At 42.4% G+C, this 24,632-nt stretch overlaps 2 protein-coding genes across 2 annotated transcripts in view; one reads left to right on the top strand and one right to left on the bottom strand.

Annotated features, from left to right (window-relative positions):
- ANAPC7 (anaphase promoting complex subunit 7) overlaps nt 1-13,880 on the bottom strand; it is a 31,579-nt gene extending 17,699 nt beyond the window's left edge. Inside the window, exons 1-7 of the mRNA XM_072143242.1 lie at nt 13,682-13,880; nt 9,641-9,827; nt 7,696-7,815; nt 6,915-7,026; nt 4,329-4,482; nt 3,887-4,029; nt 1,397-1,514 (exon numbers count right to left, since the gene is read on the bottom strand). Of these exons, the coding sequence (XP_071999343.1) occupies nt 1,397-1,514; nt 3,887-4,029; nt 4,329-4,482; nt 6,915-7,026; nt 7,696-7,815; nt 9,641-9,827; nt 13,682-13,782 (935 nt within the window). The 5' untranslated portion in view covers nt 13,783-13,880. The remainder of the gene's footprint in view (nt 1-1,396; nt 1,515-3,886; nt 4,030-4,328; nt 4,483-6,914; nt 7,027-7,695; nt 7,816-9,640; nt 9,828-13,681) is intronic.
- Nucleotides 13,881-14,138: 258 nt separating this feature from the next.
- LOC140122419 (ubiquitin-conjugating enzyme E2 G1-like) lies at nt 14,139-21,090 on the top strand. The gene is made up of 6 exons (XM_072143257.1): nt 14,139-14,298; nt 17,705-17,807; nt 18,175-18,272; nt 18,767-18,945; nt 20,250-20,340; nt 20,426-21,090. Exons 1-5 carry the CDS (start codon nt 14,256-14,258, stop codon nt 20,334-20,336), a joined length of 510 nt encoding a protein of 169 aa, XP_071999358.1. The 5' UTR covers nt 14,139-14,255; the 3' UTR covers nt 20,337-20,340; nt 20,426-21,090.
- The last annotated feature ends 3,542 nt before the right edge of the window (nt 21,091-24,632 follow it).

Here is a 24,632-nt window from a genome sequence, read left to right as displayed (position 1 = left end):
CCACTGCAAGAGTACAAGATTTGAAATCGTGACTGATGGAGCAGCGGGTCAAGGGTATGTCCTGCTACTTCATGTAATATACAGTATATTGTAGTGCCAGAGATTTCCAAGCACAGGATTCTGGTATGTCTAGAACCCTAGAAAGAAAACAAGGCAAATGCATTTTTTCACCAATTTCACTGCATTTGGAATATTTTTCCCGCTTCCCCAGTACACGGCATAGAATATTAAATACCGTCACTATGAAGTGCTATTTGTTATGCGGAAAACAAAGAAAAAATTAAAGTTAAGATCTCACATCACTGTGAGATGACACTGTGCCTTTAAGAGGACTGTCCCCCGAAGATGGCTCGGGGAGGGGGCTGATCATGGGGTAGAGACCATTGTCAGGTGAGTTAAATGCCAAGGTCGCGCTGACCGCGGCAATTAACCGGTTAACCCCTTAAGGACGCAGGGTATTTTCGCTAATTTCCCGCTCTCCATCTTCAAAAATCCATAACTTTTTCATTTTTCTGTGTACAGACCTGTGTGAGGGCTTATTTTGTGCGTAACAAATTTTACTTTCCCATGATGTTATTTATTATTCCATGCCATGTAGTGGGAAGCCGCAAAAAAATTCCAAATGTGGAAAAATTTTAAAAAACTGCATGTGCGTCATGTTCTTGTGGGCTCAGTTTTTACAACTTTCACTCTTCGTTCCAAATAGCAAGCACCGACCATGGGTGATAGCGATGGGTCTTTGCTGCGATATGCAGCAAAGCCCATCTCTGTATGAAGAAGGCTCAGCCCGTGAGCCTTCTTCATACAACCTTCACAGCTCCATGGCGGATATATCCGTCACGGAGCGTGAAGGGGTTAAACACCCGTGAGTGTTACACTGGGATGTCAGCTATTGGCTGCAGCTGACACCCAGTGTATCCCGATGCTGGCTCGGCTCTGATCTTGAACTGAGTCAGCATAAGCTCAGAGACGGATATATCTGCCGCAGAGTGGGAAGGGGCTAATAAGGGGAGACAGCTTCACATTTTATTAAATAGCAGCTGCTGCATTTCCCACCCTTGGTTTATACTTAAGTCAATAAGTTTTACCATTTTGTTTGTGGTAAAATTAGTTGGCTCGGCAAATACTTGAATCAGATTATACTTAAGTATATGTAGTATGCATTCTACTGCACAATTATGCTGGAGATGGCAGCAAATGTTTTCCGACAAATTTGTAAAGGAAAAGCAGATAGAAGTTTTATCAACTCAAGATCACTTATCGCTAAAGAATACCTCCTATGTTACGATCAATGTTCATCTTAGCAAAGTTAAACTGCAAATAATATTCAACTATGATCAGTAAACTTGATGTGAACATATATGTATCCAAGTTAATACGTATGAGTCATCCTTACCCTGACACCACCCAGGGCTCCGCGTGCTGGTCAGATATATTGAATAATCTGCAGCCAAGATTTTCCACATCTTCTAGCCGCCCTTCTCGAGCTAACAAGTAGCCATATATATCCATTCCTACAGAGACAGGAACATTTGGGTAAGTTATCATAAAAGCCCTAGTTTTGTCCATTTTGACAACTTATCTCCTATACACATTGAACAGATTCCCATGGAACACAAGCATAAAGGGTCTCTTTAAAGAATATCTGTCACCCTTAAAAAACGGCACTAGGAGCTGCTTACTAAAGCAGCGCCTAGTGCTACAACAGTCCCACTGCTAGCATTATCGGAAACCACGGATAACGCTAGCAGACACTGCTTAGCTGTACAATAGCAGGGAGCAGCCCAAGGCGCTGCCTCTTCCCCGGACCGCCCCGCCCACTTCACAGGCCAGCAGTGACTGTCACCGCCCCTGATCCCGCCCCCTCATGAACACGGTCCCGGCTTTGAGAGTGGTCCGGCGTTTCTATTGTACAGCGCAGCAGTGTCTGCTAGCGTTATCGGAGGTTTCTGATAACGCTAGCAGTGTAACACTGCGGCATATGCTGTAGCTTACTTTAGTAAGCAGCTCCTAGTGCCGTTTTTATAGATAACAGGTCCTCTTTAAAGAATACATGTCAGCTGCACAAATTATTTTTAAGGAAGTAGCATTCTGAGATTTTCTTTTTCAATTGGCTATCCTTAGGTCAGGTGATTGTTAGATTTGTAGAGATCCAACCACGTGGCTACCGCACAATTCAGCGATTTGTGGATAAGTCAGAGTTTGGATCACTGCTGCAGCCTCTTCACAGTATATACGAGTGTGTGACCAGGATATTAGGTAATTTACCAATGTACATTTATAAATTGAAGCCTGTCGTCTTTTACCTCACCGGCCAGACATTCCTGTCCATAAAATGGCCATACATGTGATCTGTCCATGAGCAATCTCCTTGCCAGGATCTTTGATCCTATATTCATGAAAACTATCATAAAAGACTAATGTCCTGGCAGGGCGATTGCTCATAGACAGTTAGAGATCACACGACCCTTCATCTGCAGCCATTTTATTGACAGGAATGCCTGGCTGATGAGGTAAAAGATAGAAGGCTTCGCATTCAAGAAAGAAGATTATAAATTACAAGGAATGAGGGTCTGCAAGATACTGGTGACCATTGTGTACACTGGCATGTCCTGTAAACCAGCAGATTTTGATATTAGGCAGGCAGGCTATTTTCATGATGCTACAAACTATGGAAGTTCAGTGTGGGCCTTTTCTACAAGGAATTTGAGCACAGAAAACATCAAAACTCTGACATCTCCATAAACTGCTGATTTGTGGGGTAGCCACACGCTGAACCTTCAGCAAATAACAATCTCCAATAGCAAATAAAACAAAATATCAGATATAATCCTTTCATAAAGCAGCCAAGTTTTATAAATGTATTTATTCAAATATAATCATGTCATCATCTTCTGGAACATCATCATAATTCTCCAAACCCTAAGCTCCATTGAGAATTTTTTGTGACTATTGCCTTTAGAATGTCTAGCGATGGCACTTTCCTTATAGGAAGACCTCTTGTCCATGTTGCCTGCTTGTAGAGCATGTGTCAGCTTCCTCCGGCCTGCAGCTCCCTCCTGCTTTTTGATAATGCTGTCAGCTAACACGACGGAGGGGGCACATTTCCAACAGCTATACCTTCTATACTGTGGCATTTAGAAACAAAACTCTAGTGTCATTTTACAGCGGACAATCTCTCCTTTAATAGTGCACCTTGATTATCATCCTAGGTGCCACAGACAGGGAGATGTCCTCTGTTGAAGGTGGGAGCGGTATATGAAGATTGCACTATTATACAACTACTGTTAAATGATGCAATTGGTGCTGAATGCTGTTATATTCAGATACCATAGCAGCTAAAATATACTGCAATACACCAATATTGCATGAGTAATCAGACCACTTTGGGAGCAAACACCCTAAAGCAATGGTGGCGAACCTATGGCACTGGTGCCAGAGGCGGCACTCTGAGCCCTTTCTGTGGGAACCTAGGCCATCACCCTATAATGAAGTTCACCAGACAGAACTCAAAGAATCTGCCTGAAGAACCTTCCTACAATGATAGATGCATTTACCCTCCTCCTCTCAATTGGGTTGGTGTCCTTGGGAGGCTGAACTATTGAAAGTTGTCAATGAACAAGGAGAAATACATTACTGCTTAAAGTGCTGCGCTGGCACTTTGCAGTAAATAAGTGGCTTTTGGTTGAAGTTTGGGCACTCAGGCTCTAAAAGGTTCGCCATCACTGCCCTAAAGAGTCGACAAAAGGAGCAAATAGAGAAATGTAGCTAATATATATATATTTTTTTTAAGTTTAAAAATGTTAGGTATCCCTGCATCATTATATGTCTGATATATAAAAACAATATACCAAAGGAACAACACAAAGAAATATAATATCATTACCTTTAATCAAATAAGGGTCCAACATCTGTGCCTGCTCAAACTTCAGAATGGCATTTTTATTATCGCCTACCCGAAAATATAGGTCAGCCAAAGTCCCCAATAAGTCTACATTGTCTCTCAGCAAAGACTTCTTCTCTAAAGAACTGAGGAAAAAATGGTTTATAATATTGGGAGCCACTAATACATTCTTAAGTAAAAAAAAAAAAAACTTTCATTTATCATCAGTTCACATTAAATTAAATACACAGATGGGTTGTTTCCATTACTATAATGGAAACAAAATAACATATCTACAGCATACCGTATTATTGGAAGGGCTTCATATAACCATAAAGTTTTGGTTTTCGTTATCCTCTTCAACAACAGAAGAGCAGGATAGAACCTCTTGTGCAAATAAGAACGAGCCCCAGTTTAACATGACAGTTTTACATGAATGACTTACCAGATTGTATTAATCGCTCTTGTGTTGTCCCCCGTGTGTACAAATGCATACGCTTTGATCCAGGCAGAGAGCCAGTCCAGATTAGGAATGCTCTGAATAACATTCAGTGTCATGGAAGCCACTTCTGCTCCTTTTACAGAAAGAGACAACAAACCTGCAAATAGAAGACAATTTACAGCGTGTAGGATGTTCCACTAGGAATAGTACAATAAAATCTATACACTGCTGACATATTCAACAAAACAGGAGACTGTAGTAGATTGTAGCCAAACTAACATATAATAGCTTCAGGAAAAACTGCAGACTTGAGCAGCTAGATGGCTTGATGGGAAACTTTGGACAGATGTAAATGATCCTAAATGGTATTAAGATGGCTAGAAATAATTCATCAGACAGTCGTCTTGCCAGTTTGCCCATACACCCTCTGCTCCCTTTCTTATTCACGTTTATCAAAGTCACTTTCAGACGTCTGTTCCATCTACATAAAAAATCCAAATGTCTGATCCTAATCCCCACCATATACATTAGATGGGCACATTCAAGCCAAACATAAAGATGTTCATCTGGCCTTATTCAGATCCAGTCAATGATCCATGTGACATATGCTGTAACTCCAGTCCCACTGTTATAGTGAAATGAGTAATTTATTGAAAATTCATAGTAAACTTTCAGTAAAGTGACGTTTTGGTTGTCAAATTGACCATTCATCAGACAGAATATTTAGTGTATATACAAATTAGATGAAAAAGTACATCAATTATACATTAAATACAAAAAAAAAAAAAAATAGATATAGACGAGGAAGATTAAGCTGGTATTATTTATCAAATAAATGTACTACCAAAAGTTAGGAAAGTATGATGCATCATTACGGAATGATGTGTAAATATTGGAATGCAGTATGAATTACGGACACCCAGTTATAAGGTAATAAAATGAAAGCACATCTAAATATGTGTTGTAATCTCAGTAATCTTATCTGATGAAAGATATACAAGCACAATACTGCACAACAGTCCTAGACATAACAATAGCAATAAAATGTGTCAATCTTGATCGGATACTGTGGACACACTGGGGCAAATTTACTTACCCCGTAACTGGAGTTCACAGAAAGTTCACTAAGATCGTGTGCCGGATATCATGAATGTGTTGCTTAAAAGAGTTTCTTTTAAGTGGTGCATGTTAGGGCTAGGGCTTTCGACAAAATTTGAAAGTTAAATCCTGCACGCAGTCCGAATCAGTCGGATCGACCAAAGGCACACCCCCTAAATTGTGTCACATGGAAGTCAGCGCGGCAGCGCCAAAAAAGGGTTGCGGGCGACAATCACAGAGCACCCACTATTTAAATACCTGTGCAAGCCATTTTACCATTAAAGACGGGGCAAAGCCAAAAAAAGTGCACCGCAAGTAAATGTGCCCCACTGTGTAATAGTTAGGTGATTTGGGGAAGATACAAATAGAAGAAATTAGATAAACAGCAGCCACTAAAACATATATTGTTCGGTTGATCCTTAAAGGGAATGTGTCCTCCTGTGTGCAGGCCAGGTTTAATAAATAATGAACCATAGGTCACCGATATTACACAAGGCGCATGGTTATATGGCTATATTAGCAGTAGCATACAGGGGACTATATGAACTCTAGGCTACAAAACTAAAATCTTTCACTACTGTGAAGAATGTATTCACTTATTAAAGGTTCCTTTAAAGTAAGGAACCTTCCCATAATCTCCAAGTTATTTTACAGCTTCCTCCTCCTTGCAGCGTACCCATGATGCACATGGGGACTCATTTCCATCTGTTCGAGATATCACGGTCTAAAATTACATCTTGCTGTATTGCCCACAAATCAATCAATACCCAACATCTTCTCAATGGGGAACTCTTGTGCCAAACGCGACTTGGGAACAGGCATTTCAGATCCTTCAATAAAGCACAGCTTCTTTCCAACTTTAATTGCACGGCTAAATTAAAACATATTTTATTTGTTTCTCTCTGTGTAGCCAAAAATAGCCAAGTGAAGAGAAAGTCAATACTGTAGTTCCCATTTACAGCTTTTGTTCAATCTGAGATGAAATTCATGACTTGCTGTGAGGAAAGTATTAATGAGGCACAGCTTTTTAAAGCTTTCGAAAAAAATAAACCACTTATTTATGATTTATTGCAAACATGATACATCTTCAGTTCTCTGTACGTCATCTAAACAGTATCTAATAAGCAAAGTAACAGAAGAATAGTATTTTTACTGCCTCAAAATGAAATAGTTTATGTTCCCTTATAAAGAATGGCAGGACTATTATACAAGCTCTTTTACCTCTTGTGTCCCCGCTTCATCCTCATAGTCTGTAAGCTCTTGTGAGCTCACTCCTCTCGTTCCATATGACTGTTTGTTCTCTGTAATGTACCGTAATTTTATATTTGTATATGTCCCCTATGATTTGTAAAGAGCTACGGAACTTGATAGGGCCATAAAGATGTCTATTTCTACTGTAATTGTACATGGCTAACATAGTTCAAATGTAAAGTCTGTTGTCTTTGTATAGTACTTGGCTTGGATCTGGGTCAAACAGAACTGTAGTTGTACCTAAAATGGCGTCCAGTGCCAAAGGGCATTGTCTCAACACCTCCTTGTAACTTGTCACAGCAGATCGCTCCTGGCCAGCCTTCTTGTACAAATTGGCCAGCATCATGTTGATCTAAAAAAAAATACAGGTTGTAAGGTAAGTCAGACTTATAGACTGTCTTACAATTTACACAGCTTACTGGTTGGACTAGGTTGCAGGTTAAAGGGGTTTTTCATTTAAGGCATGTTCCTTGTCATGTTAGTCAAAAAGTGGGCAAAACAACCTCTGCTTAGAGATCTCTCCTCTTTTGACAGACATGCACTGCATGACCGACTGTCTAGGGGTGGAGCAACTTCTGGATACAGACAAAGAAAACGCTGCTGTCCTCTGACTAAAAACTCAAGAAATTCCATGACACCAGACACCTGGATCACTTTCCAGCGATCCTCAAACTTTTCAACATACTCTTAAACCCCACATGGTACTAGCCCAAACTAATGCACACCCTGTCACATTGGCCTTCCCCTTTCCCGCTGTACTGTGTTCTGAGCAGAGTCCAACAGTCCTGCTGCTACTGTTTACAAAGTTTTCATTGGCTGCTACCCAATACAGTCTGCAGCTTAGCTTCTATACTCCCTCTAATGCCAAAAGGGTGCTACATTCTGTAGTACAGGGTCCTGTCCACATTCAGTGAAAAAAACATTCAGTCTTTAAAATTTGTTCAGTATGTTGGAACAAACACACAGGCAGAAGTTATTAAAAAAAACATATATATTTTTTAAAAATTTGACCTCAATTTACCTTTGGAGTCCTTTGTCGGGAAGGGATTCCATCTAATATAGCAACAGCATCTTTATCTTGTTTAAGCATTGTATAACATTCTGCCATTTTATACTTGACTTCAATCTCTGATGGAAGACTCTGTAGACACCAAAATAATCATAAATTACAAATACAGTGAGAGAGACTCAAGACTTAACATTGTTGGAACTCTGATATAAAACAATGGGTGGTGAAAAAAGAAGAGTAATATCAGCCAGAATCTCCTACTATCTCAGAGTTGGGACACTGATCGGTTATTTGCATTTTAAGTCATCATTAAATTCCTAAATAATAATAAAAGGTCATATGCCCCTTTCCCAATTAACACACACACAAACAGGTCGGAAAGGCTCTGTTCACACTAGCATAAGGGATTTCCATTTTACGTTTTGTTCAATGAGAGCGTAAAGGAAACTAAAAGTGGAAAATTAACAGAAGGTCTTTCATTCACCTTCCCTTCGGACTGAATTAAAGCTAAGGAAGGTTAGTTACCTTCTGTTATGCTTCCATTATTATTAGCAAAAATAAAATCAATATAAAGGACACTTATGTTGGGGGTAGATAACCTCTGGAACAAAGAAATTGGCCAAAAGTCAACAAGGGATTTACAGGGAACCCCTTACCATGATCATGATGACAGGTTCCAATAGCATCTGCAATGTTGAGTTTAAAAATACCTTTGTCTGAAATACGAATATTTTCACTGTTTTATAAAAGTATATTTCACATTACCTGACTCCCTGCCAGCAGCATCCCGCAAGCCCTGGAGGCAGCTCCTAAGTCCCCCTAAGTCCCAGTATCATGCATCATGCCTGGATGTGGGGAATGGGACTGTTAAAGATGCCTTAAACATCTGGTAGACTACCAGTTTCCTGTTGTAGCTGCAGGTGTTTTTCATTGCTGCGAAAATAACTTTATAGAAAAAAGCTAATGAGCCCGAGAGCGGCTCTTGGCTCCGACGTGTTCTAATCTATTCACGCCCCCCCCTAAACATTATTCACCCCTGTCCTGCCCTACTATTGCAGACAGCCAGTAACATCATCTGGCCGTCTTAAAGTCTTACTCATGGTGAGAGCACTTTCCTTGCGCAACCTGCTGGATACCAGTGAGGCTGCGCATTGAACGTGTACTGGGGTCTTTGAGTCCAGTTAATGTCAGCAATGTGACCTTTCCTAGTAAATATGCCTAACATATACTGGAATGCTGCATCAAAGATAACTCACCTAGTCATGCCGCAGACAGAAAAACAGAAAAGCATTGACAGGGAAATTACTACTGCCACAGATCCATCATTGAAGATGGATATTTTTTGCTTTAGTCTCCATAATCATTAAAAAATTGTAACATCCCTGGAGAAAAGTGACAAAAGCAAGACAAGCAAAAAAACGAAAACAAAAAAAAACACTTAACGGAAATTTGTTGTACTCTCAACCACCTCAAACCATGACCTAGGAAAGAAGTTGTTTATAAGAAAATAAAAGAAATCTGCCATCAAAATTAAGCATGGTAAACCAGGGACGCTTACACATAGCTCCAGGCACTGATCCATGGCCTCCTTGGTCCTAAAACCACCTTTAAACTATTCGAATGAGGCTGAAGGTCTGAAGATCCACTGTGCTTCAGATTCAGAGCCTGTTACAGTGTGAAAGGGTCACTAACCCCTCCTATTGTGTGCTGAAACATTCTGAGCCAAAGGGATGAGCTCAGTGTAACAGCCTGTTAGGCTACAGCACAGAGTGGCTAGGGTACACCTTCAGACTTTTTAGCATAATTTCAGAAAATTGAATTAAAAAGGAAGGAGGCCGTGGATAACAAATACAAGACGATTACCACAGTCACAGTGCCTGGATCTATGAGTAGGTGTCCCTGGTTTTATTATACTTAATTTAAATGCTAGATTTCCTTGAAGCAATCTGGACTGTACCTGATTCTGTGGTGTTGTAGCAGCATTCCCAGTAGAAGGTCTGACTTTAGATGTCTTGGTCAATGCTTTCTTCTGCTGTAGAGCCATGGTGTACTTGCTGACTGCATTCCTGTACTCTTTGTCATGAAAAAGCGAGTCTGCATGGTAAACTAAAAGTTGGTACTTTTGAGATGGTGAAAACATTTCCCTAAACAAAAAAAAACAAAAAAAATGTTTAACTTTACAGACACTGCATCCCCTTTATTTACATCCTAAACAATGGATTATACTATAAAAAAACACACACACACACACACACACACACAAAAAGGATAACAGAGAAATCCAAAGGACAGGAATTTGGATTTCATATATTCTAGACACTACCCCACCCACCCCCATCTACTCCTTAGTTGCATCACCATAACTGTATCATACAACAGCAGATTTCCATGTTAGCACCAAATTTACAATGGGGGAAAAAGTATTTGATGCCAGGCTGATTTTGCAAGTGGTGGTAGAAACATCATACTTTGGGGGTGGTTTTCTGCAAAGGGGACAGGATGACTGCACCATATTGATAGGAGGATGGATGGGATAACAAGATTTTGGACAAAAACCTCCTTCTCTCAGTAAGAGCATTAAAGATGAGTCGTGGGTATTTCAGTATGACAATGACCCAAAACACACAGTCAGGGCAACCAAGGATAGGCATATGTATATAGCATTTCCCGATCCTGAAGTAGTCTAGCCAGTCCAGAGCCCTGAACCCAAACAGAAATCTTTGGAGAGAGCTGAAAGTAAAGGTTGCCCAACTAAAGCCTCGAAACCTGAAAGCCTCGAATATATTAAACTTCTCCCCTGTTTATCTATAGTATCAATTACCGTATATACTTGAGTATAAGACAAGTTTTTTCAGAAAAAAAAAGAAACAAACCCTGTACTCACCTTCCGAGGCCCCCCCCTGACAGGTCCTCTTCTATACAGCAATGCTCCGGCATTGGCTCCATGTCCCTGCGCCGCCAGTCACAGGCACCATGACGTCAGCTGCTCGCTGACATTCTACTATGTGCATGTGCCGGAGCATCGCTGTATAGAGGGCTGTACACTACAGGGGGCTGCCAGGCTGTACACTACAGGGGGCTGCCAGGCTATATATTGGGGAGGCTGTGACCAATGTATTTCCCACCCTCGGCTTATACTTTGGAAAAACCTATTGACTATTTTTTTGTGTTAAAATTAGGGGTCTCGGCTTATACTCAGTTATATATGGTAATATTTCATGCAATAAAATGCTAATTAGTTAAAAAATGTACAATGATATTTTTGGCTTTTTTTTTAGATTCTGAAGTGTACCTACAATAAAAATTACAGACCTCTCCATTCTTAGTAAAAAACTTGTCTCATATTTGAGACAAGATGAGCAATATGAGAGACAAGATGAGCGATATGAGATATCCCATCAAGACTTAATAAGCCATAGACCAGGTATATTGTCACTTGTGTATTCCAGGCGGCTGTCGATGGTATCATATGATGATAGATATCATATGATACTAGACCTGAGGGATGTTACTGTAACTCCCTACTAATCAGTCTTCCACTCACTAAACTCTCTCTTCTCCAATCTAATGCAGCAGCGACGATGGTCTTTTAGAACAAACGCTACACGATTGCCTTCAGTCTATACCAGTCACTGCCTGTCCCCTTACAAATACAGTTTAAAATAATCGCCCTCATCCACAAAGCTATGCAAAGTGCTGCACCTCCCTACCTCTTCTCTCAATCTATCTGGACTATTATATAAGCTCTTATACCTCTTGTGTAAACCCCATCATACAGTGTAAGCTTTTGTGAACTGGGCCCTCACTCCTATAGTTCCATATACCGTATTTTCCGGACTATAAGGCGCACTTAAAAGCCTTGGATTTCCTTGGAAATCCAAAGTGCGCCTTATAGTCCGGTGCGCCCTATGTATGGCGCTGGGCAGCGGAGCATACTTACATAGGTCCCCGCTACCGGAGACCGGAGACAGCAGATCTCCAGCGGGAACTGCAGACCACGCGGCACGAACAACTTCTGCCGCGTGGTCTGCAGTTCCCGCTGGAGATCTGCTGTCTCCGGTAGCGGGGACCTATGTAAGTATGGTCCGCTGCCCTCCTCCACCTCCCCCTCACCTTCCCCACTCACCTTCCCCGCGTCGCCGCGTCTCGTCTTCGGGTCGCGTCTCTTCTCCGCGTCGCGTCCCGTCGCGTCTCCGCTCCGCCCCCGGACCTCCGACACGCCCCCGGACCCCGCGCCTTATAGTCCGATGCGCCTTATATATGGAATTATTACATATATAAGGCGCATCGGACTAATGCGCCTTATATTCCGGTGCGCCTAATGGCCCGGAAAATACGGTAATTATGTTTAAGTTGTAATGTAATATTATATTTGTATATGTTTCCTATGATTGTAAAGCGCAGTAAGGCGCCCCCACTAGTATACAGCCAGCCCAGCCTGCCCCGTGTAGTGTACAGCCTGCTCCAAATAGTATACAGCCAGCCCAGAACTAAAAAAAAAACTTGTATACTCACCCTTCGGTGGCCCTGATGCGCAGCGCTGCTCCCCCGATGTCAGCGCGGGTCCTCTTCTGTCTTCTTCTGTATTCCGTAACATCCTGCAGGGTGCCGGCACCCACTTCCCGGCCGGCAGGCGCATAGTATGACGCGGCCGCTGCTGACGTCAGACTATGCGGCCGCTGCTGACGTCAGACTATGCGCCCGGCGGGAGAAAAACATGGCGGCGCCCTACAGGATGTTACAGAAGAAAGATGAAAATAGAAGACAGAAGAGGACCCGCGTTGACATCGGGGCCACCAGAGGGCGAGTATATAAGTTTTTTGTTTTTTTTTTTAAAGTGCTGGGCTGGCTATTGACTCGTATATAAGCCGAGTTGAGGATTTTCATCACATTTTTTGTGTTGAAAAACTCGGCTTATACACAAATATATACGGTATTATTATTCTAGACTGGAGGAAAGAATAAGTCATGTTTTGCTATCCCTGGTCAAGGCCATTATGGGATGTCAAGCTGAAAGTTGCTACGGGATACCGTGCACCACCCGGCTGCATAGCTCCCAACCATCCCAGATTCAGTGGGACAGTCCTGGTTTTTCACTGCTGTCCCGCCATCCAGGGAGGTTGAGAGACTGTCCCGCTGTGCCACGCTTTGACACGGATGTCTGAGTTCCTCCACTGCTACGGACAAGCCAGCTCCCGTCTGCCACCTTCCTGCAGCAATGCTTGGACTTGTGTTGTTATCCAGCTGCTGAATACTCATGAGGCAGAAGGCAGCAGAGGGGAGATGTGGCTGTGTAAGAGGTCAGGGCTGAGGGCTAGCTACAGTCTGTGCAGGTGCCAGTGACAGCCCTGCCTGGAGCTGCAGGAGCCGAGTTGTGCAGTGGCTGCCATTCTCTGGGCTATCTAAAGGCTCCCCAGGGACCCTACAGCTCATTGCATATGGATACCTGCCCCTGTCTGTCACACTGACATGTGGAGGCTGAGGGGCTTCATACTATGGTGTATACCGCCTGTGTTTATAGTGATGGGCGCATGTATACGGTGTATACAACCTGTGTGTATAGCGAGGAGGACATGTATATGCGGTGTGTCTTTAGTGAGGGTTGCATGTATACGCAGTGTGTATCTATAGTGAGGGGTACATGTATACACGGTGTGTATCTAAAGTGAGGGGTACATGTATATGCAGTGTGTATCTAAAGTGAGGGGTACATGTATATGCGGTGTGTAGAGGGAGGGTTACACATATATACAGTGTTTATAGTGAGGGGTACATGTTGGAATGCGGGGTGCAGGACCTTTATCATACGCTGGCACAGTTTCATATTGGTAAAAAGGAAAAAAAGCAATTTGATGTGAATTTATGTAAAAGAAGAAAGGGGCGTGGCCTAAGGATCCGATTTTTGTCCCCCTTTCTCATTTTGAAACGGTGGGAGGTTTGCGGTGTATGTGTGTACATCACTAGTCTTATACCATCTGCCGGTCTATCAGACACTCACGGGTTGTTGTTGCTCATGGTCAGCAGCAGACTGCTCAGTAGTCGCACATTAGAGTGCAGCCCGGCCGCAGCCATGTCCCGTACATGATCTATCACACTCATCTCGGATAGGAATCCCCGCAGTCTCCAGTACACAGTCCAGGAGCTCCACCCAGCACCGCTAGCGTTAAATGATGGCGCTCACTGAAGACCAAACTTGAAAAATATCATAGGTGTTCGAATTGCGCCTGCGCATTTTACACTTTAGACGTAACTATAGCTAAACGTTCTCATACATGTCCCACCTTCCACAAATAAGTCCTATCTGTGCATTGTTTCCTATAAATTATTACAACTGTATACTGTGGCAGACATTGGTTTCTGTCAGTATCCGCGCAGGCACACAAGGGACATCTACTATTTTCAAAATGGCTGCTTGGTCTTTATCATGCGTTCCATATCAGGGCGGGGCTTATGCGTTCCGGAGACAGGACTAAAATCTATAAGGGCGGAAGTGGTGCAAGGCAAGGGGTGAGCAGGGAGAATTGTGGTGACAGGTTGTCGGAGGAGAGCAGGAGTGGTGCAGTGGCCTCAACATGTCAGAACAGTCTGTCCTTCTCCTGAGGAAGCAGCTCGCAGGTGATGTCCCCGGCTCTCGTAGTCTGCTCTTTGTCTCTCTCTCACTATTGTTTATGGAGACTTGTGGGCGGCTCGTGAGGAAACTTCTTGCTTCAGTAGTTTCCGCCTGCCCGACCATGAGGCTGCACAGGACGCAGCACCGGCGGCAATACGGGGCTTATGGAGCGTGAAGTGATGTACTATCTCTATAGGAGTCCCGGGCCGCCAGGCCTCGCCCCCCGCATAGCGCCGCTCTATGCAGGCGCCATGTACAGCCATGTACTGCTCTGGACGGTGAGCTGCTAATTCTTAAACGTGGCATCTATATTTAGGCCTCATGTCATGGAGAAGAGCTGCTGACTACCAGGCTCACCTTAGGCTGTGCCAGTGTATGACGGTATACGGCTGTGCTCATAGCGCTGGCAGGGTATGACGGTATACAGCTGTGCTCATAGCGCTGGCGGGGTATGACGGTATACGGCTGTGCTCATAGCGCTGGCGGGGTATGACGGTATACGGCTGTGCTCATAGCGCTGGCAGGGTATGACGGTATACGGCTGTGCTCATAGCGCTGGCAGGGTATGACGGTATACGGCTGTGCTCATAGCGCTGGCAGGGTATGACGGTATACGGCTGTGCCCATAGCGCTGGCAGGGTATGACGGTATACAGCTGTGCCCATAGCGCTGGCAGGGTGTGACGGTATACAGCTGTGCCCATAGCGCTGGCAGGGTGTGACGGTATACAGCTGTGCCCATAGCGCTGGCAGGGTATGACGGTATACAGCTGTGCTCATAGCGCTGGCAGGGTATGGCGGTATACGGCTGTGCTCATAGCGCTGGCAGGGTATGACGGTATACGGCTGTGCTCATAGCGCTGGCAGGGTATGACGGTATACGGCTGTGCTCATAGCGCTGGCAGGGTGTGACGGTATACGGCTGTGCCCATAGTGCTGGCAGGGTGTGACGGTATACGGCTGTGCCCATAGCGCTGGCAGGGTATGGCGGTATACAGCTGTGCCCATAGCGCTGGCAGGGTATGGCGGTATACAGCTGTGCTCATAGCGCTGGCAGGGTATGGCGGTATACGGCTGTGCTCATAGCACTGGCAGGGTATGGCGGTATACGGCTGTGCTCATAGCACTGGCAGGGTATGACGGTATACAGCTGTGCTCATAGCACTGGCAGGGTATGACGGTATACGGCTGTGCTCATAGCGCTGGCAGGGTATGGAGGTGTACGGCTGTGCTCATAGCGCTGGCAGGGTATGGCGGTGTACGGCTGTGCTCATGGTGCGCTGGCAGGGTGTGACGGTATACGGCTGTGCTCATAGCGCTGGCAGGGTATGCCATGCTACTGTTTCTTTTCTTGGTGATCCCATTGTGTAAGTGCTGGGATCAAGAATATGAGGAGCAGAGATTAATATTTCTAACTTTTTTGTTTTTCAGTGGTTGATTTCCTTTAATAATTGGTGCTGACTTGGGTTTACCTGAAAGACCCAGCTTGTTTGAGTGGCACATTACTATCTGGTAGTCATCAGATGTGCCACAAGGTATACAACTAAGGGGCAATTGCGCCACTTTATTAAGTACACCATGCTAGTAACGGGTTGGACCCCCTTTTGCCTTCAGAACTGCCTCAATTCTTTGTGGCATAGATTCAACAAGGTGCTGGAAGCATTCCTCAGAGATTTTGGTCCATATTGACATGATGGCATCACACAGTTGCCGCAGATTTGTCGGCTGCACATCCATGATGCGAATCTCCCGTTCCACCACATCCCAAAGATGCTCTATTGGATTGAGATCTGGTGACTGTGGAGGCCATTTGAGTACAGTGAACTCATTGTCATGTTCAAGAAACCAGTCTGAGATGATTCCAGCTTTATGACATGGCGCATTATCCTGCTGAAAGTAGCCATCAGATGTTGGGTACATTGTGGTCATAAAGGGATGGACATGGTCAGCAACAATACTCAGGTAGGCTGTGGCATTGCAACGATGCTCAATTGGTACCAAGGGGTCCAAAGAGTGCCACGAAAATATTCCCCACACCATGACACCACCACCAGCCTGAACCGTTGATACAAGGCAGGATGGATCCATGCTTTCATGTTGTTGACGCCAAACACTGAGTGTATATCCAGGCACTGTGACTGTGGTAATCCTCTTATGTGTTATTCATTCTCTTTCCTTCTAAAATCAACGTTTAAAATTGTGCTAATGAGCCTTGGTGGCTACTCTAGCCCATCTGATCTGGATGTACTGCTTATTGCACACGTGCTGAGGCAGCAGGGGGTGGGTGGGATGTGTAAAGCTAGATCAGAGGAGCTCGGGTAAATCTTCAGGCTCATTAGGATGACATTAAAAGTTGATTTTGGAATACTACCACTGGCACAGTGCCTGGATCTTAGATGAATTTTGATGGTGGATTTCCTTAAGTTGTGTCACTGCCAGTCACTTCTTGGGATCTGTTCCATGGGGAATACAGTATACAGATAAGCATATGATATTTCTTTGGAGCTCTTCTGTTATGCATGGCCTCATCACTATGCTGGTACTGTAGTGGAGGCGCTTGGCTCTTCACATTCTGTAGTGGTGATATCTGTTACTACTACTCAGTCCTAGTCACTGAAGTTGCACTAACATTTTTCCAAAAGAGTAATGCACTCAACAATTTTGAGTGTTTTTTGCCAAGGAGGATAATACTTTGTGTGCATGAGGCGTTGGGATTAATACTGGCCCATTCAGAGCATCCATGAGGGAGCCATTGCACCACAGCTCTTGGTGAAGAGTCTGGAGTCCCCTATACTAGGCAATGAAGTGGATTCTGTGTTCTGAGGAGATCCCCAGCCAATTTATTCGGCTATTTGTGTGGGTGCAGAGACTCAACGCTTAACATGGTGTGATAATAATCGCAAAATGAAAAAATAATAGCAATGTAACCATCAGCTCATCTTGCAAAAAATGACACTTTACACAGCACCATACACCAAGGTATGAAAAAGTTATTGGCATCAGAAGATGGTGAAACACAATTTATTTTTTTTCGTACAAATTCTTTTTAATACATTTTCACAAATTAAACAAAACCTATATAAATTTGGTATTAACGTGATCATATTGAACCAAGAAATAAAGTAGACATAACATTTGAAAAGCATATTGAAAGTCGTGAAAAACTCGGGCCACAAGAAAGTGGCGCAAATGTGTTTTTCACCACACTTGGAATTTTTTTCCAGCTTCCTAGTACACGGCATGGATTAATAAATAACGACACTTAAGTAAAATTTGTTACGCAAAAAATAAGCTTTGTACACTAAAATTGAATGTTATAGATTTTTGAAGGTGGGGAGCAAAACATGAGCGAAAAAAAAGGCTGTGTCCTTAAGGGGTTAAGTTAACCTTCCTCTGCATCTTTATTTTTCAGAACTGAACAAGAACCCTGTTGAGGGATTTTCTGCTGGGTTGATAGATGACGATGATATCTACAAATGGGAAGTGCTGCTTATTGGGCCACAGGACACTTTATTGTAAGTTCTTGATTCGGAGATGCTTACACAGCAATTTATAATACTTCACATCTAATTTATAAATTAGGTGACCTTAATGTTTTTATAATAAATATATGAATGGTAATTGTGTCCTGTGAATATTTTACATATTGCTTATCAATTTAGAAATTCTTCATTTGGCGATCAGCTCATGAGACATGTAATGGGTTCCTATCGGGACCTCACTTATTCATTTTTTTTTTTTGGGGGGGGGGGGGGTTTAGAGCTGATGGAATCTGTCAAAGGTGTCTTTTTTTTTTTTAAGTGGAATTGGATCTATGCACCAAAGAGGGATAGTATAATGTTGTATGTGATCTTCTAATATGAATATTTTGTCTTCTTGAAGTGAGGGTGGATTCTTCAAGGTGCATCTTACTTTCCCAGTTGACTATCCACTGAGACCTCCGAAAATGAAGTTTATCACAGAAATCTGGCATCCTAATGGTAAGAGAAGTCCCTGTTTACTGTGCAGTTGAATGCAATGGGTTTCTCCACTTAATGACATTGAGTTGTGTTCGGTGAACAGTCAAGGTTTTTCCACTAACTTTAACTGTAAGGGGTTTTCTGAGATCCTGAAAAACCCCTTAGGTTTTTGTTTTTGTCATGAATATAAAATGTGCTTGTCTACTTGGAAACAAAGTATCCTGTATTCTTAGGCTTTTCTGTTCTGTGGATATGGTTAGTGGGGTATAACCCTTTCTAAAAAGCCTGTGAAATGTTAGATGCACTGTAATGTGCAAATGCAATATCTATATCTAGATCTCTATCAGTTGATAACCTATGTAACCTGTACTGGCATGGAAGATGGGCATGACATTGTACATGACATGGATTGGTTGTAGTGTAGGCTCTAAACGCAGTGTCTGTTTTCTTTGTTTTACTTTTCGGTGATTTTGCATGTGATGGTCTTTGTACTCATCTATCTGTTCCATTAACAGTTGCAAAGAACGGTGATGTCTGTATATCTATTCTCCATGAGCCTGGTGAAGATAAATTTGGCTATGAGAAGCCTGAGGAACGCTGGTTACCCATTCACACTGTGGAGACCATAATGATCAGTGTTATTTCGATGCTTGCTGACCCAAACAGTGACTCTCCAGCCAATGTAGATGCAGCAGTAAGTACCTCCAGTTTCATTGTATAATGAATTCATAAAATTTTCCAATATACTTTCTTTGTCAATTCCTCCCGGTATTCTTTCATGCAACAGGAAGCTTCATAAACACTGGTCCATGGTCATGTTATATCACACCGTAATTAACCCTTAAGAGGTTTTCTAGGACTTTATCAACCTTTCTTGGGAGGGGAAAAAAGTTAGTCTCTGGCTAACAGGATTGGCATAACTGGTCATGTGGTGTATTAGCCAGAAACGCTGTGCAGTGTCCTGTGCCTGGTCAGTGGTACTCTCTAATTTTGTTAAATGGGACCATGTTGTAATAAACAGATTTGGGGCACACACTGCACATTATTGAAAAGCTTCATCATGCATTACACATGAAAGAATTGCTGTGTAATGTTGGAACTCATGCAAAAGTTAGAGAACCCGTCATGCAAAATAACCCCCCTAAACTAAATATATTTTCATAAACTGCCATTAGAGAGCATTGCCTCTATCCCTTCATTGTCCCTCTACATGCCTGTAAACCTAAGCAATGAGGTCCTAAAGCTGTATGCAAATGACCTGTGAAATGTCCAATGAGTCATTAGCATATTCAAGCTGGCCACCTTATGAGTGGGAGGCACAGCCACACCCCCAGTGCATGACTGACAGCCTGTATAATGATGTGAGGCTGTATAATGTGCTTGCTGGTGGCCACGCCCCCTGCAGCCTGTGTGTGCATGTGTGTGTGTTTAGGAGAGATACAACAGCTCCAGGCAGCCATGTTACAGCAGAACATGTCAGGTACTTGTGTAGCTGATGTGTCTCACCTGTATATTAGGATGCAGCATGTCAGCAGATGCAGCACACACTAGCCATGCTTTACTATACATTACACACAGACATGAGCAGGGGGAGGAGAGGGGAGGGGGGACAGTGGTGACATCACTGCCTCTGACCATGTGACCAGCCTCATTTACATGATAAAGAATAGATGATTTTACAATGAATAATGTATGAAATAACTAAATAAAGGCTGGGGTGGGATCCTTGTGAGCTGCTCCAACAGGTAGTAGTGACAGGACAAGTGACACAGACCTGATGACAGGTGTCCTTTAATGTAGAAAGATAGCTTTGTGTGGCCACTGCTCCGTTTAAATGGGATTGAAATCAATAGGAAACTTCTGCTGTATCCTGTCATTGTTGCATACATTTATAGTCTTCAGCTGCAAAAGCCATAGATAAAAAAAGATGATCCACAAATGAATACTTTATTTAAGTAGATTACAAAATATTTATTTCTTACACTTTTCTGGTAACAGAAAGAATGGAGAGAAGATCCAAATGGTGAATTCAAAAGAAAAGTTGCTCGCTGTGTTAGGAAAAGTCAAGAAATGGCATTTGAATGAACTAGTAAGTTTTTTTTATACTTATCTTAACCTTGTCCATCTTCTCTGTAATGCATAATATTAATGTTACTATATCTTTTTAATTGCAGTGGACTAAGCCATCTGAAGAGCAATAGCATTCACAGGCAGGCGCAGAATTTGGCTCCCAGCGTGTGGCGTTTCACTGACCTCTGTCTTGCCCTCAGCGGGCAGTTTACTTACTGGTTTATTTTATAAATTATATATAATAGACTTCACATTTTTAACTGCAAAACCTGCAGATTGGTTTTCAATCCCACCAGGAGTTCTTTATTTATTCAGATATATATTTTTGCATATGTTTCTATTGTTTTTCTTTAATAAAGCTGAAGTGGCTTCCTTTACAGAACTAGTCTTCGCATTGTGAAGAGGTCTTGGAGTTTCACAGTTGGTTACAGGAAACGTTGCCAAAAGCATCAACATTAAATGCCATTTGCCCTTATGAAAATCTGTGGGGCCATAGCGAATAACCTCACAATGTTCTGCTTGGCTACTAACCTCAGCCAGAAGTTTAATCTTGGATGGCTTTTGCTACTGTTCATGGATTGTTGAATGTTGCTACTCTCAAATGGGATGGGAATATTCATGGATCGCACTTGGACCTCTTGATAGACTAGACACTTTAAAACCTCTTTTATATTAACCCTATGCTGTATGTATGTGTAATTTTGTTTTTCTTGTTTTGTGAAACAACTTTGGTTACAGAATTAAACTATTTTTGAGATGTTTTTGATAACTGTTTTATTCATATTTTTTACAGTAAAAATCTCAAACCTTGTGGTGCATGTTAAGGGGATATGAGTGTAGGTGCCATGACTACTTGATTTGTAGAATAGATGCCTGTATTTGTACCCATGACATTTCTGAGGTGTGGGTCAGATGCTTGGTTAAGCCTTCATTGTGCATATACATATATTTATTAGATTAGAGCCCTTACCTTTTTAACTAAACTTCTTGGTATTCACTGCTTGAATGTAGTGTGCTACTATATTAACATGATGGATATGATTAAAAAAAATTGCCACGTTTTGCAGCAGCTGCTTTGGAGTTGCAAAGATTAAAATCTGGAGCATATGCATTTTTTGAGCAGAATTCAAAGAGCTCTGCTAACCTGTTGTAGCAAATATGTGTAATTACTGTGGAATGAACAAATGCAGACTTTCTACATAGATCCTGCATTGTGTGCAAGTTGCCCAAAAGCCATGGACACATGGGAATCTACATTAATTCTCATCAGTTTTCTCCTGATACTCTGCTTGGTAAGTGATAAAGCAGAGCAAGTACTGGGTTATTACTTTTAATTGTCGTGTGTGTTTTTTTTTGTTTTTTTTTTTTACCTAGTGATCATTTCTGCAATCAAATGAAATAAAGTGGCTTGTGTAATATTCTGGAAATCCTGAGGGAGACTTGTCAAAGTGTTGCAGAGTTGGGGTATCTGCACACTGTTAGAATTTAGTGAGAATTTTGCCATTGTTGTTTTTAAGCCAAAACCAACAGTGGAAAAGGTATAATGGAAAGATCCGCATATGTTACATCTTTTGGACCATAACTTTTGGTTTAAAAATGATGCAAAATCCTGATGTGCAGGTACCCTTAGACTAGTCATCCCTTCCTACGATCTTACACCACCAGCTACTTACTGCTGCCATGAGATTTCTGGCACTGGGGTGTGTAGTTGCACTGCCCTCTATATACATGGTGGGTATTTTGGCATCGATCAGGGGGGTTAATAATTTAAATGTGGGTGCCAACGTCTTGGATTGGTTTGTTCCATATGACGTCATCAGGGACCAATGACAGCTGGGAGTCTCTAAGATGCCAGAGTGTTCAAAAAGATCTGTAATGTCTGTCTAATCTGCCATATACGCCAATAAAGTAGCACTGTGTTATATGGTAGGAGTGAGGCGAAGGCCTCATTCACATGGCCATCTGGGGTCCCCTTAGATAGCAATGGCAGCAGTACGATGCCACATGTGAGGCACTGTTCCGTGCTGTACACGGGGGAAGAAGGGGTGTACATGGGGGGGGGGGGTAGATGGAGCAAGCTCCTTCCCTGTGCAGTAAAAACTAATTCAAAACACACTTCTTATTTTCTTAAGAGAAACATTGTTTTTGCCCCGAAAATGCATTGCGCTTTGGTGGTACTCACCTAACACTCCTACACATGTGGAAGCTTCAGGTAAATCAAATTCTGCCATACTAGCGGATTATCTATAAGCACAGGTAAAAGCGACCAAATATGGGGGGGGATTGGTGCAACTCGCCGAGAACCAACTACTCTCCCCCCAGACTTAGGATGGCCATGAGACAGAGTTTGAGAACAATATAAGTACAGCAGTGGAGCTACACACTAAAACATCTTTAAAAAGAGTACTATAATTTGACTCCAGATGGGAACCCAGACTTTACCACCCTCTTGAGACCAAGGAAGACTGGATGCCTACCAACAGAAACAATTGAAGGTATAAATAAGCTTCACTCCAGCAGGACATGACAGAGGGGACAGTGACACAAACCTTCGAATATAATACAATAGCGACATTAGAAAATGAAACCAAAGACCCAGTTAGATGGTATTGACACATTATTTTATTATAGTTTATGTTCTTGCAGATAAATTGATGGAGATTGTAACACGATATTGATGTTAAATTGTAAAACATAAAATGTCAATGTAATGTTTTCTGCTATTCTGATTCTGCAATAAAACCGTTTATTAAAAAAAAAAAAACTTCTTTCCATAGAACTGATATAACATGTTCAGGATTTTATTTGTATATTGTGAAGTCAAAATGGTTGGCATCCAAACTAAACTGATTTAAGAAGTTTTACAGTCAGCAAAATGGTAGCAATGAAAACTTTCAGACAAAAATTATACCTTACACAGGTCTGTATACCAAAGTATCAAAGTTATTGGTGTCAAAATAGGACAAGTTCTTAAGATATTTAGTATCCCAGTGCTAGTACTGGTCCAAAGAATGCAATCGGGTAGGAGAGTATTTAGTCAGCCACCAATTGTGCTAGTTCTCCCTCTAAAAAAGTTGAGGTTTCCAACTGAAACGATGTTAAAACAAATCCAGAAAATTAAATTGTTGGAATTTAATTTTCCTCAATATAATAAACTTTAAGTATTTGGTCAATAACAAGTTGATCTCAATACTTTGCTAACAAAGGATATATAACGCAGACAGAAGTCAAACAAGGTTGGCACACACTGTTACTGGTATGTTGGCCCATTCCTCAACGCAGATCTCTTTTTCTATGGGATTGAGATGTGGAGATGGGTTGAGCCATTCCAAGACCTTGAAATGCTTCTTACAAGGCCACTCCTTCATTGCCTCCGCGGTGAGCTTGGGATCATTATCATGGTGAAAGACCCAGCCATGTTAAATCATCAATGCCCCTGAAGGAGGTTTGCACTTAATCTCACAATACATGGCCTTATTCATTCTTTCATGTACACAGATCATTCGTCTTGGACCCCTAGCCCCTCGTCGTGATGTTGCCACCACCATGATTCATAGTAGGTCTGGTGTTCTTTGGATGCACGTCGGCATTTACTCTCCAAACAGAACTAGTTGTTTCATCTGACCATGTGGCATTCTCCAAATACTCTTGTGGAACGTCCAAATGCTCTATAGCAAACTTCAGATGGGCCCGAATATGTATTGGCTTAAGCAGGGAGGTGCATGTTCGGCACTGCAGGATCTGACTCCCGGGCGGCATAGTGTGTTACTGACAGTAGCCTTTGTGCATTGGTCTCGGCTCTCTGCAGGTCATTCATTAGGTCCCCCCATGTGGTTCTGAGATTTTTGCTCATTTTTGTTGTGATGATTTTGACCCCCACGGGGTGAGATTATCAGGAGCCATTACTACAGGTAACCAGTGAAGGGCAGAGGAGCCTCTTAAAGACAAAGTTACAGGTCTTTGAGAGCCAGAAATCTTACTCGTAGGTTTTCCTCCATAATTTGCAAATAAATTCTTTAAAAATCAGGTAATGTGATTTTATGGATTTGTTTTCTCATATTGTCTCTCGTAGTTGAGGTCTACTTATGTCAATTAGAGGCCTCTTATCTTTTAGGTGGGAGAAATTGCACCATTGGTTGCTGCCTGAATCCTGATGTGGTGATTGCATGGGCTCTGCTGCTGATTACTGGGGGCCGTCCTGCTGTGTGTGACAGCTGGAATCACCACAACAATGCTACATAATCAGTTTTGTCGTACCTGTACAATAAAATAAATTGTTACTGTACACGTACGGTGAACACCGTAAAAAGA

Source organism: Engystomops pustulosus, chromosome 1, assembly GCF_040894005.1.
Source record: "Engystomops pustulosus chromosome 1, aEngPut4.maternal, whole genome shotgun sequence".
Classification (NCBI taxonomy): Eukaryota; Metazoa; Chordata; class Amphibia; order Anura; family Leptodactylidae; genus Engystomops; species Engystomops pustulosus.
This window is presented reverse-complemented; position numbering and strand designations above follow the sequence as displayed.